Below are 14,428 nucleotides of genomic sequence, written 5' to 3' on the forward strand. Positions count from 1 at the left end.
AGAAGCTCATATAAATGATGCATCGTGCAGATCATATCATGTGAATTCTCTCAGGAGCCCTTTGATCTTTACACATACCACACTCGCTCGCAGGACGTGCCATTTGATGAATGACATTTAATATATATGTATGAGTATCTGATGCTTTATGGTCAGAGAGAGAGATGTTCTCATTTTGTTAGTCCATGAATTTTTCACTGGTAGTGTCATACTTTTATTGCTTTTCTATTCAAGGATATACTATTGATGTGTCTTCATGGTTAAGTGAACTCTATAGGCTGTGTGTGTGTATGCGTTTATCTTGCATTGATATTCTATTACTAATGAGTAGAGCTGGACGGTATTGCCCTTAAAAAGATATGGCATTGAGAGGAATCATCATTTTTACCAAGCTGTTATTGCAAGTAAATTTAAAAATGTTTAAAGACAGAAGTTAAATACAGGGGGGAAAAAAATTTTCCAAATGTTTTTTTTTTTTTTACTAAATAGAGTAAAAGAACATTTAATCAGTTTTGTGTATTTTAATTATTATAAATTATTATAAATAGTAATATGTGAGTAAATTGCCTCATATGCACTTCCATGAATATTTCGAGCACTGAATCAGTAAATTATTGATTCACTGAAATGGACAGTTTGAAAGAATTGATTCACTTACCAATTCTATCAGTGTTTTCAATACAGAGGTTTAAATGAGTAATGCTATTAAAATATCATTTTAATCTCGTTTGAACCTCAAGCAACAGGCGCAAAGCCAATTTTAGCTCGCCGACCAAATAATATTGCATATGTTGTAAATATTCAATATATCAGCCAGCCCTGCTGTGATGTGGTTTTGTTGTGCTTTATAGTCTGACTAACTAGAGTCTCTCTCCAGGTGTTCTTCACTGACACACACATACTCTAACAGATCTCTTCTGAACGCTGTGTGTGGGCCTGTGTGTTTGTTTAGTGCATTTCCTCCTCGTCTCTCTTTTACTCTAATTTCTCTATGTCTCTTTTTCTTTGGGTTCAACTACAGTGAGTAGGTGTTTATCACTGTATATAGGAGTGATCATTCCATAATTGCTTATCCTTTCATGTGAACGTGTGTGTGTCTGTGTGTGTGTGTGTGTGTGTGTGTTCACTCTCATTCCCATGTGCCTTATCACACTGAGACCCTCAAGCACTGTTGAGGGTCTTGCATCATGCTTCTTCTGTGTTTGTTTGTCTGTGTGTGTGTGTGTGTGTGTGTTTGCGTGTGTGTATGTGTGTGTGTGCTTTTGTAAATTTGTAAGGTTTAGGCAGAAAGAGATTGCAGAGGGGCTACAGATTAAGAAATTCATTTTATGTGCACACAGGTGTACATAAACAATTCATACAGTAATTTTTATTCTAAAAATGCAAAATGTTTTCTTGTAGGGTAGGATTTGGATTAGTCTATAGTAATTATTATTTTTTAGTGAGGTTAGTTACCACAGTAAAGCAAGAATGCATGTTAAGTACTGTATTTTCTGGAATATACGTCACTTATTTATCGTCTGAAATGTGCTGCAAACGTATATTCTAAAGCAACTTGTGTGTTGCATTTAATTTGCTTATACACTACCAGTTTTTTAATGTTTTTAAAGAAGGCTCTTTTGCTCACCAAGTCTACATTTGTTTGATCCAAAGTACAGCAAAAACAGTAAAATTCTGAAATGTTAACTGTTTTCTATTTGAATATATTGTAAAATGTAATTTATTCCTTTGATTTCAAAGCTGAATTTTTAGCATCATTACTCCAGTCACAGGAGACTTCAGAAATCATTCTAATATTCTGATTTGCTTCTCAAAAAAAAAGAAAAAAAGATCATTATAATTTTTTTTTTTTTCATAATTATCATAATTTTTTCAGGGTCCTTTGATGAGTATAAAGTTTAGAAGAACAGCATTTATCTGTAATATAATTTTTTGTAACATTATAAATGTATTTATCATCACTTTTGTTCAATTAAGAGCATCCTTGCTAAATAAAATTATTGATTTCTATAATTCTAATATTCAAAAAAATAAAAATAAAAATTATATAGTGTTACAAAAGGTTTTTTTATGTCAGATAAATGCTGATCTTTGGATCTTTCTATTCATCAAAGAATCTTCAAAAAAATGTACTCCGCTGTTTTAAATATTGATAATAATAATATTTTAAACAGTAAAAATATATAAAAATTGAACTGTTTTTGCTGTACTTTGAATCAAATAAAATGTAGGCTTGGTGAGCAGAAGAGACTTCTTTAAAAAACATTAAAAATCTTAAACTAAAAACAAAAACTTTTGACCGGTAGAGTATAGCTTCGGTGTTTATAATAGCATACATGTAGATATTTTACATTATTTCTGAGTGTAATAATGGCATGCAACTGTAATAAGAACATGTGACCAACAATGCAATTTTGAAGGAAATACAGTATGGCCTTGCAGTGCATTTACTTTCAGATCTGGCCTCTACGTAATGCATAATCTGTCATAAAATACACCTTGATTTACAATACAAGAAAACCTCTAGTATATGAATGAATGTGTGAGTGTGTTTTGGTGCTGTGATTGTCTCCATGTTCTCGTCTCACGTCTCTTTTATGGATAAGCGGAATATTTGCCTGTTTTACTCTCTCTGTTTCTCCTTGTCTTCCTCCTCCTCCTCCTCTCTTTTGTTTCCCTTCCTCCATCATCATCGCACCCTGCCATCCAAAATCAATCCACTCCTCACTCTCAGACCAGCGGGAAGGTGCGTTCTTTTCACTATCTCTCCTCCTACGCAGAGGGTCGGCCGGTGGACGGGAGGCGGCGTGCGTCCCCTGCTGTTGTGTACCAGGCTCTCTGGAGCTCTGCTCTACCTGAATCTCTGACATCCTCCCCTTCCACATGCATGCTGCTGCTGTTACTGCCTCACATTTCAGCCTGGCCTTTTTCTTCACGTTGCATGTGTCAGAACTCTGCATTTTGTTGTTTTCAGACATTTGTAGTTTTGTCTGTGGCGTAAAGAGCCCTCAAGCAACTTCAGGGATCTTTTAGGCTGTTTTCACACTTTGATTGCTTGGTCTGAACCTGAGATTGATGCATTGTGTGTTTTGGCTCCAAATGGAAACCAATGTTCAGTTTTTCAGAATTTTTTTTTTTTTTTTTTTTTGCCAAATTGCATTCATATGAATTGCAGTCCTAACAAAAATCCAACTGGTTATTGTTTTTAAAATTAAGTCTACATTTCTGAGTTTGATTTGTTTCACATTGTATTTATGTTTTTGTTCCTTTGATTTTGACCAATTATTTAAGCTTGTTGCCAAGGCAGCTTTTCTCATTTTCATTTAGTTTGACATGCTAAAATAGCTAAAATCTAATTAAAAATTAATAATTATGTAGACATTAAAAAAAAAAAACTAAATAAAAATGTCAACAAAATAAAATAAAAAATTAACTAAAATTAAAATGGAAATAGAAAATATAAAAACTGACCCAAAGTATTAATAAATACGATAATAGAATCTCAATTATACTAAAATAACAAGTTTTGACTATCAGAAAAAAAATAACACCTGCATTCATGGGAAAAGAAGGGAAGCATGTGAAGTGTGAAAACACCCTTTGAGTCATGAGGATTTCTGCCAGTTATTTTGTTTGTCTGAAGTATTTTTATGTCCTTGTTTACAGAAGTGTTCTTGCATGCATGCTCATGTTTTAAGGAGGTGTTTTGTGTAGCGGTCTGGTCTTGTTTGTGAAAAAAGAGGACAGCAGCATCATTCCTTCTAAATGAACAGGACGATTTGCTGTTGTTCAAAGCTTGAACTCAGAGGTCAGAGAACAAACAGAGGAATCCACCCTTAGCTTAGTGGATCAGACCTGTTTATATACCAGTTCAAATTACAAAGATGGCAGCAATCCCCTGTCTGCTTCTTCAGAGGGTCTGTTCTGTGAACTGCCAGAAAGCCTTTTGAGTTCTCAAGTATTTAAGCTGGCTAAAGCAGCTTTCATTGTTTGTTTTGGAATCAGCCATTTGGTGAAGACTTCCGATGTGGAGAACAATACCAACAGACCGAAAATATGATGGCAGAAAGCAGAGGTTTTCGTTCCAGCGTTGTTTGTTTAAAAGACCGTCATTATCCTTCCAAAAACCCACAGCCGTTGAACCCGGGCATCTGTTCTTCATATAGGAGGAAGACAATGTCCTCTTCGTGTCACATTATCGGAGAAACAAGCTGTTTCAGTTGGACAACAACATCGAATGACATTGACAAATTAGCTGGTTCCCTTTTGAAGTGTGGAAGCTCAAGGAAAATAGACACAACATACTGTCAAAGAATATGGTCGTTCAGGACTCAAACAGGACATGCACTGAAAAATTAGTTTGCGGTTTGTACCATAAAAAGTCGAATAAGAGAACACTAAAAGTTGTATTTATTTATTGCATTAAGGCAGTGTTTTCTTGTTTTATGCATAAAATAAACTCAGTACAACAAAAAGTAACCATGTTTTACACTTAAAGTTGTCTGCATAATTATTATGAATACTAAAAACAAACATCTAAGTACTATTGCTTTAAAAGTCCAGAAACCAGTAGAATCTGAAGATGTTCTGGTTGGGTTAACATGACCCTGGTTTCTGGCAGTGGTTTCTAGGTCACTCCGATCTCTGTGCTGATCATCTCTTCAGGTCTTCATGTCTCAATGCATAATTCACTTTATGTGGCCTCGGGCGAGATATCGTCAGCGCTGTTGTCCTGCAGTCTCGCTCATTGGCACCTGCAGAGCACAAAGGAGACATTTCAACAGCAATAATCCCTGTAGTCTTAGTTTTGACTTCTCTTGTCTGTTATAGAGAACATTCATGCACATCTGCCGAGGAAGTTCACCCAAGTTTTTTGGCCACACGTGCCAGTATGGAGTGAATTGCTGGCCATAAATGTTTCTTACTGGCCAGGAAACTATATTTTGTTGTTCTGCTTGACAGCAGAAATACTTTATTGCTTATTTGTGGCAAAGATATCCTGTCTCCTCTTGTCTTTGAAGAATCAAAGCATCAGGCTTTGTTTTCCACATTTTAATTTTAGAAATTATTGAAGAAAAACCCTATAACATTATAGATACATTTTGGATGATAAATTTCACACTTGTTGGAATGTGAGCGATATACTTGTTTCTGTTTTTCAAGATGCAACCTTTTATCATTGAGGGTCAGACTATAGTATGTTGCCATTTCTAATAAAGCCAGCCAACCTGGCAGTTACTCTTATTTGGCATATTCTTATTGGACCCTGAGTTCACGTTTCTCTTTTGGCTAGTTCACCATTTGTCTAAGGCTTTTATTTGAGTTGGTTGAATCTGTAAAGCATGGCTTTGATGCTGATTAGAGACTGATTCTCCAGTAATCCACCTCAGACCAGAAGATTTACAATGAGTTGACACCGCAGAAGACGGTTCAAATGTAGCGTCCATCCCTGACAGCAGAAACATTGACAGGATCAGGACTTTGCTTGTTGTGGAATCCCTCTCTGATCTCAGCTTGTTTCGGAGAGTTATCCAACCGTGTTTTTTTTCTATTGATCAAGCTGAAATTGGATTCTTTGCAGTATTTTGTCCATTCTTTGATGCATTTGTTTAAATTCTTTTTTTTCACGTATTGGTATTTTAGTCTATAGGTCACACATGCATGCTCTGTTGACTATCGCCTGTGTGTGCTTTTTTGCTTCATGCTTGCACGGCCATTGATGTGCTTGGGATTGTTTGTGTGTGTCTATGTGTACACTTGTGCATTGAATAAACCCAGCTACCTGCAATTACCTCCCCTTCAAAACCTCTTCTCTCTCTTTCTCTCTTCAGATTGCATATGTGCATGCATGCATGTGTGTTTGTCTGCGTGTCTAACTGCAAGCTTTCATTGCTCTTTTAACACTCCCAGCAATATTCTCACGAGATCAGTGACTAAAGTCAGTCCAGCCCATTCTCTAATCTCACTGCGGCCACTGGCATCGCTCACATCGCACATCGTTTTACTAGCCAGCAGAGACTTCTCGAACTTTCTTAACAACCTCTAACTGAGTGAAACTCTTGCCATCATGTCGTGACCATCCCTCATGTCCATGGGTAACATCATCCTCTCTATGTACAGTGACTAACGTGGATTAATGTGATGTCTCTCTTACACTTACACCTGCAGGCATTCCTGCCGACTAACAAACTTAACTCAATCATAAAAGTCCAAACTCTGAGCTTACCTCTAGCCACAGCCAGTACAGATCACACAATTTGCTCAGTGTTTACCTGACTTGAATCAGTACATTTTGCAATAAATATTGATTTACTGTACCTGAACCTGAACAATATGTTTAAATTACAAAATGTTATGTGGTTAAAAAAATAACTCTATTTTTGCCTTAACTAGCCGCTATCATTTGTCATTTTGTCATTTAGAGCTTTTTTCTGCATTGCATCGAATAACGTTGCTCCGCCCACAGTGGAATCTCATTGGTTGAAAGTCTCATGCTACATATTTGATTGGCTATGATTTGTTTTTTCTTGCTGCACATATGTTTGCAGTTTTACGGTTACACTTTATTTTACGGTGTCGTTGTTACAGTGTAATTATACCTTTAAGTACTGTGTAACGGCATGTACTTACTATATGGTTAGGGTTAGGATTAGGGTTTGGTTTAGGGTTAGTTGCATGTAATTATGCATAATTTATTCTTTTTACTACGTGTTACACCTGTAACAGACACCGTAAAATGAACCTTACCTACTGAAATCATGAAGAAAGCAAAAACTGCAAAAAAACAGATAATAAAAACACTGTGATAGAAAGAGATGACTAATTATTGTTGGTCTTTGGGTGATAGTTAATGCTCTGCTTTCCAGAAACAGGATTCAAGTCAAATAAATACTGAGCATTTGTAATCCCTCAGATGCATACTTTCCTCATTTAACCATAATCATTTCCTGTGTGAGGAAATGAGCAGGTAATGACGAGGAAATAAACAGGTAATGTTCAGATTTGGAAGTGAGTTGGAGTCTCTCAGAAGTGAGACTTGTTTATCTGTGAAATACAGGCAGACGTCTGGCCGCAGAGCTCCCTGTTAAACTCAGCTGCCATCTGAAAACAACTCCACTTTATATAAGGAGAGACATTATAAAAGATCGGTTTATTAGCTGGCTCTCCATGGACACTCTCAGAAGGCTGTTTAGCCATGAAGTCTACAGAAAATGCTCTTCGTTATGGCCAGCTCTGCAGATACTCAGTGTGTATTCAGTGGACAGGATGGTTTGGCTATGGCTGCACACCAGCTAATTGTGTGTGAGGAGATTCTTCTATTAAATGATGCCATTCTTGATCTAAATTAGATGCGTTTTTTGCAAAAATGAGAATGTTGTCATGCTATAATTTATGCATATGCAAATAGTTTTTTAATAGAACGAATTTCCAAAATGGACATGATCTATATACATAATGCTGAATGTATTAATGTTAAAGCATAATCAAGTAATCAAAATTTTTTTTATTAAACAAACATGCGAGAGATGGTAAATGTTTAAAAGTTTTTAAATGACAAGCATTTGAATTCTGTGGGAAATTTAGTGAAATCTGAGCTTTCAGAGTCTGAATGTCCCTGTTTATATCTATGAAATGATAAAGGAAATGTGCATTGCACCGCTAAGCTATCAGTGACAGTGATGAGAAAGTCTAAAGTTCAAATCTAAGACGTGACATTCACCCGTCCGCCGTCTCTTTGAGGTCCTGAGCGTCTGTCAGTCCAAGATAGTGTGACAGACCTGAAATGTCGAAAAAAAGCACTGCACACCTCAGTGCTGCTGGTCTAAAGGCTAGGAAATGATTTTATGACCACCTTGATTGACGTTGCTCATCTTCTGCATTTTTAGTATGTATTTGTAATGCAAACAGAGTTAATTCAATGATATAAATTGAGTTTAATTAGACAATAAGGAGACTTGAATGTAGAGACAAAAAAGGCCTTGAGATGTATGTACTGTCAAAACAGACTCCGATATGGTGAATGTTTAGTATATTAAGGCTCTCAGCTTTGGTCCCTTAATTTAGCTTGACATTTGTCTGTTCAGATCAAGATATAGAGAGAGCTCGTTTATATTTCATATCTCTTATATTTACAGTCCACTCATTCAAATACCGACCCTAGATGTCATTGGTGTATAGCCAGAGCCATTCCTGAAACATATTCTCTGCCTTCCTGTATCTGTGTTCTGCTTATAACATCATCTGCACTCCTCCAACAGTCCGGAGAGTTCCGCCGCGTTTCTCAATCCCGCCTACCAATCACGAGGTGATGCCGGGCGGCAGCGTGAACCTCACCTGCGTGGCCGTGGGCGCTCCAATGCCCTATGTGAAGTGGATGAAGGGCGAACAGGAACTCACCAAAGAGGAGGAGATGCCCATTGGCCGAAATGTGCTGGAGCTCACCAACATCCGGCAGTCGGCTAACTACACCTGTGTGGCGATATCCTCCCTGGGAATGATCGACACCACGGCTCAGATCACAGTCAAAGGTAAGAGACATTTCGTCTCAGATATAAGTCATGCAGGACCTGCACTTGTATAAAAAGTACTCAATAGTCATACTTAAATATAATTAAAGATGCACTCATGTTCAACATTTTGGGGTCGTTTTATGCTCACCAAAGCTGCATTTATTTTATTTAAAAATACAGAAAAATAATATTGTGAAATATTATTGCAGTTTTGATTTTCCATTCAAATATATTTTAAAATGTAATTTATTTTTGTCATGCAATGCTGAATTTGTTTAGGATCATTACTCCAGTCTTCAGTGTCACATTATCCTTCAGAAATCATTCTAATATGCTGATTTGATGCCCACAAAGCATTTATTATTATTCTAATTAATATTAATGTTGAAAACAGTTGTGCTTCTAAATGGTTAGGGCATACTGTCAGATTTTAAATAGAAGAGAATTATTTGAAGAGAATTATTGTGTAATTGTATAAGTGAGTGATTTAATGTATCCAACAAATTATAATTTAATTTGTTGGTTTGGCCAAAACATTAAAGAAGAAGAAGAAGAAGAAAACTCTGTTTGTGAACCAGTCCACACAAAGGAGGAATGGAATAAACATTTTCATTTGCTTATCAAAATGTAGAAACATTTCAATTAAAATAAAGTAGTTATATTCCTAAAAGTAATGAAGTATGCTTGGTTACATTAATTTAAACAAATAAATTGCTTTTTTAATCTCTGTCCCAAAGTGATCCATACAGCTAGCGCTGATATCAGTTGTGTACTTAAAGTCGGTGATTATCTGTGATTATCTAGATGGTAATAAACAAAGCTGCTCTAATCTGATTGGAGGCTGGGCCCAGAAACGTTGAGAGCAAAATCTCATCAATAACACACTCATGGGGATTCCCACCGACCCAGACAGACAGCGCATGCAATCACCTCATCAATGTTTCATCAGAGCTGAAATGTGATGAGGAGATCTCTCTCCTCCTTTATTCTGCCTTGACAGAGCGAACAGAATCTCTGAGCTCCGAATCATCATTAAGGATTATTTTTAGGGCTGTTGCGCGATAATGAATCCATTCGAAACATTTCATTGTCCCAAATTTATCATGTTAAACACTTGTGTGAAAGAGCACGCTCTCTCTATTACAGTGCTGTGAAATCTAGAAAGAGGCTGCCCTCTGTGTTGTTGTGGTAAATACTGTTGTTCACACACCACGGTTTAAAGATTTGAACAATAAAATGATGCTGAAACACAAACAGACTCACACTGAAGGTGTGCTCAGTTACCAGAATATCACACAAACCTTGGAATGGGCTCTTTAACTCTAGCTAGTAAGTACAACTCACTATTCTTTTCAATAGCTAACTCTAAACCATTTAGAACACAAATAACAACCACATAGTAACTTGCTCTAAACCACTCAGAATGCGACACCCTGGAAACATCTATGCAACTTGTATAATCAATGCAACCATTGTTGGTAACACCTTCTATGAAGCCCCTATTTATAATACATTATAAGGGTATTCTTAAGGCATTATAATGAATGCATAATGCATTATAAAAAACCTTATAGTATGTTGTATCATCTCATGAGTATTCATAAGAACGGTTTTAATGTATTATAATTTTTACTTATTTGTGGTTATAGCTTTTAAGAGTATGATTACCTCCTCATAGTTATAACATATTATAAGTCTCATATCTTGCCATGTTACACATCTCACTTTACTTAAAGACCACTTATAAGTAATAATAATAATATTTCTCAAAGAGCCATAAGCTCAGGTATCAGATTAGATAAATGTGTAATATGACACATTTGTATTATCAGCTTGATTATTTTGATGGTACTGCATGTCAGCTAGCAGTTATTATTATTAGTAGTATGCTAAATATGTGCTAACACTGTATTTTGATGGTTCCCCTAAAGGCAAACTGATTATAAGTAACTAAGCTACCTAGCCTAACCTTAACCTAAGCCTACTAATACTCTGAGTGTTAGTTGACATGTAGTTGGAAAAATGCTTATTGTCAGTAGAGTAGGGGGACCATCAATATAAAACTTAATATAATGTAAAAAATAAATGTAATATGATATAGTCCGTTATAAATTAAGTAGATTTTATATGCTGTCCATTGTGTGTTATAAATAATCATAATCTTAAAAGTTATAACCTCAAATACTCAAGTATTATAATGTATTATAATTGTTGTTATGCTTATTCATGAGATCATATAACATATTATAAGGTTTTTTATAATGCATTATGCATTCATTATAATACCATTATAATGTATTATAAATAGGGGCTTAATAGAAAGTGTTACCCAGTTGTTTATAAAAGTTGCATTGCCAACTTTGCAATTTTTTTTACATGCAAATAGTATTTTGTCTTGTTGACTATATGTAAATATCTTGTGGAATATCTTATTCAGGTCAGTACTAAATAAAAAATCCCTCTTATTTTGTAAAATAATTAAACATTTTGCAGTTTCTGCAAGGTGTATGTAAACTTTTGACTTCAGCTGTACAGATTACTGTGATGTCTGCAGAGACACTAAACTGACTTAAACTAAATTAAAACTATAAATAGACACACCTTACAGAATATGTTCAAGTCAATGTGTTAACTAAAACTATTAAAACATTTCATTTGGTAACTGAAATAAAATCTGAATAGCAATGCTTTTGAGTTACTTCAAAAGTAATCAAAAAGTAATCTGATTATACTACCTAAAATGTGTAAGGTAATGGATTACATTGCTGACTGCAATTTTTGCCATGTAATTTGGAATCAGTAATGGATTACAATTTGTAAGTAATCCACGCAGTACTGATTACTGTCCTGTATCAGATTGTAAATGCGTGCTGCTCTGAGCTCGTCATCAATCAGTGAAACAGCAAGCGTATATTGGTGCATCTAGGCTAGAGTTTAAAATAAAGAATTTAGAGCAGGAGTCAAAGAGAATTTGAGCTCAATTCTGGCAAATGGAGTGGAGTTACAGCATTAGCATTGATTAAAGCGTGTTGAGCGTATCTGGCATTACAGCGGGTTTTTCTCACTGCCGTTTTCGGTCATGCATTATCATGTTAGCTGAGGTTAATATCATGTGTTTTGGGATTTCTTGGCCTATAGCAGCTGTGGCTGTCTAAGCCTCCTAAAGCGGCACAAGGCCACAGGTTTTACTGGATTTTTCTATCCTTTTCCACACTGCTGCTGCTTATTCAAGCTGATCTGTTTGGATTCTGACAGCTGTCCAATCGCATACAGCACGGAAGTTGTTTGGAGTCGATTTCAGAAGCTATTTGATGACAATGCAGGCATTTTTCTTTCCGCCTGTGGAAATAGGGTTAGCTGATTGAACTGATACAGACACCGAATAATCATAATAGCAGTGCTTAACACAGCACATTCTGCTTCTTTGATGTCAAATGCCAGATCATTAGCATGTATCTAACATGAGAAATGTCAAAGCTATATTTGCATACGTTTGGTATATGTCAGAACATGTGGTTTAGTAGCAAAGACACTGAGAAACACATTTCAAACAGATTTTTCATAACCAGGCCATGTTGCAAAAATCCCCCAAAATATGTCTGTGTGGTTTGTTTTTTGTCTATTATTTAACATCTGAACCAGTGTTGTTTTAGTATTATTGCCAAGGCAACATTTCTGTTTTCTGTTGTATTTTGTTTCATCTAATATTCAGATTTTATTTCAGAATTGTTTTAATAGTTTTAGTTAACACACTGACTTAGACATATATCATTATATTATGTAAGGCCTGTCTATTTATAGTTTTAATGTCAGTTTAGTGTCTTTGCAGACATCACAGCTGTCAAATAGGAGCTGTCTGTGAGTATGTTGGAGCTATTATGAAATAGTTTTTGACCAAAAAAAATCAGTCAACCAATCAGTTAGCTCTAAAAACACTCCTAACAACATTAAATAGTATAATATAGTCACTAGCCGGGTTTCCATCCAAAGATGGGAATTTACTTGCAAAATTGGAATATTGCTTAAAACATTTGCGAATAATCACTGTTTCCATTCAACGAGTGAAAGAGAACAAAATCGTCACTTCCTGATAAACTGGCACTAAATATCACCAAGAAAAGTAGTAGAAGCCAATGAATATAACAGTTTTCACATATAATAAATTACTTGCGATTCAGAGAGAGCAGGCGAAACACAATACATGTGGTCATTGCTTTCGTAGGCGGATGCCAGCTGCTTGGGAACGCAGTCTTGTAAGACAGTTCTTTGAGGCAATTATACAACAGCAGATTTTGCTCAGGCATCTTAGAATGACCATAACAACATTTCAGATGCTGTGCGATGAGATCAGTCTGCTAGTTAGTCAAGTTTTGCCATCCCATAAGACAGTCACATGACTTTTTTGGTGCGTGTAGAGGAATTAATTCGCAAAATGCTTTTCCATCTCCACTCTGTTATTCACATTAACCCTTTTTCGCACAATTCAAAAACCACTTCAAGTGAACGTAAAAACTTTTTTTGCAAATTAAGGGATTTTTTTTAAATTTTGGTGTTTCCATCACTTGCGCATAAAAACAGGGTGATGGAAACATAGCTACTGACTATTATTAAAGTGTGTTCTTTGTGTTATGATCTTGCATCATTACAGCTCTGTTAGTACTGGGATGTTGATTGGATTTCAACATCTATAATTGTTCAAACTGAGATGTGTTTACATTTTTAGGAAATTCATTTAAAGTCCCTGAAGTAAATTGACAGCGCACTGTGTTTTAAATAAGAATGTCATTGAAAATTAATCTGGGGTCAAATACTACTGCTGAATAAACCAAATTATGTGTTTCTGTTGTGTTTTCAATATAATTGAGTCTAACTGACTGGTAAAATGAAGTGCACTGAGCTGTACTGCTGTCAATTCACACTAATTAATGAAAGAAAACACATCACACTGTTCTCTCTGGGTCACTTTAGATGTTCATGCATAGATGTTCATACCAATATTATTATTATTATTCACAATCACAACTGTCAGAAAAACTAAATGCATTTGTTTCTTTTTCTTTCTCAGCTCTGCCGCGTCCTCCGACCTCTCTGATCGTCACAGAAACCACTGCCACCAGTGTAACTCTAACATGGGATTCCGGCAACCCCGAACCCGTGTCCTACTATGTGATTCAGTACCGGGCCAAAATCTCAGACAACGGTTTTCAGGAAGTGGATGGAGTGGCGTCAACACGCTACAGCATCGGTGGCTTGAGTCCGTACTCTGAGTATGAATTCCGCGTCATGGCGGTCAATAACATCGGCCGCGGGCCGCCCAGCGGGATGGTGGACACCCGGACCAGTGAACAGGCGCCCTCTTCTCCTCCCCTGCGCGTTCAGGCCCGGATGCTGAGCGCTACGACCATGCTGGTGCAGTGGGAACCTCCAGAGGAGCCCAACGGACAGATACGAGGTTATCGAGTGTACTACACGCCCGACATGCACTTCCCGCTCAGCACGTGGCAGAAACACAACACAGAGGACAGCAGCCTGACCACTATCTCCGGCCTGGTACCTGACATCACGTACGGCCTCCGCGTGCTGGCGTTCACCTCTGTGGGGGACGGACCGCCCTCGGATATACTGCAGGTTAAAACACAGCAAGGAGGTGAGATGTGTGCCCATATAATTTAATGTTTAATGAAAGTGAGCATATGATATCAATATCAGTGTTATTTCAGAATTATTTATACACTATTATATATATATTATTATTATTAATTAATTTTTTTTAAATATTTTCATTTTAGTATTTTATTTAATTTTTAATTCTCCATTTAATTTTTGGTATTGTTCTTTTGTGCTTTTGTCATTTTTTATTAGTATTTGGTCTTTTTAAATATTACTATTTAGGTTTAATTTATTTTTTATTTTTGTAT

General features: G+C 36.2%; 1 protein-coding gene across 13 annotated transcripts in view; it reads left to right on the forward strand.

Moving 5' to 3' along the window:
- The window catches only part of ptprfa (protein tyrosine phosphatase receptor type Fa), a 236,252-nt gene that overhangs the window by 144,610 nt on the left and 77,214 nt on the right, over nucleotides 1-14,428 (forward strand). For 7 of the 13 annotated variants that reach the window (XM_051111348.1, XM_051111359.1, XM_051111355.1 and 4 more), the window contains 2 exons: nucleotides 8,259-8,528; nucleotides 13,576-14,157. In XM_051111348.1, coding sequence (XP_050967305.1) covers nucleotides 8,259-8,528; nucleotides 13,576-14,157 — 852 coding nt within the window. Of the gene's footprint in view, nucleotides 1-2,734; nucleotides 2,747-8,258; nucleotides 8,529-13,575; nucleotides 14,158-14,428 lie in introns of all 13 variants that reach the window. The other 6 variants (XM_051111347.1, XM_051111346.1, XM_051111352.1 and 3 more) reach the window with 1 other exon arrangement.

The sequence above is a fragment of the Labeo rohita genome, chromosome 6 (assembly GCF_022985175.1).
Source record: "Labeo rohita strain BAU-BD-2019 chromosome 6, IGBB_LRoh.1.0, whole genome shotgun sequence".
NCBI lineage: Eukaryota > Metazoa > Chordata > Actinopteri > Cypriniformes > Cyprinidae > Labeo > Labeo rohita.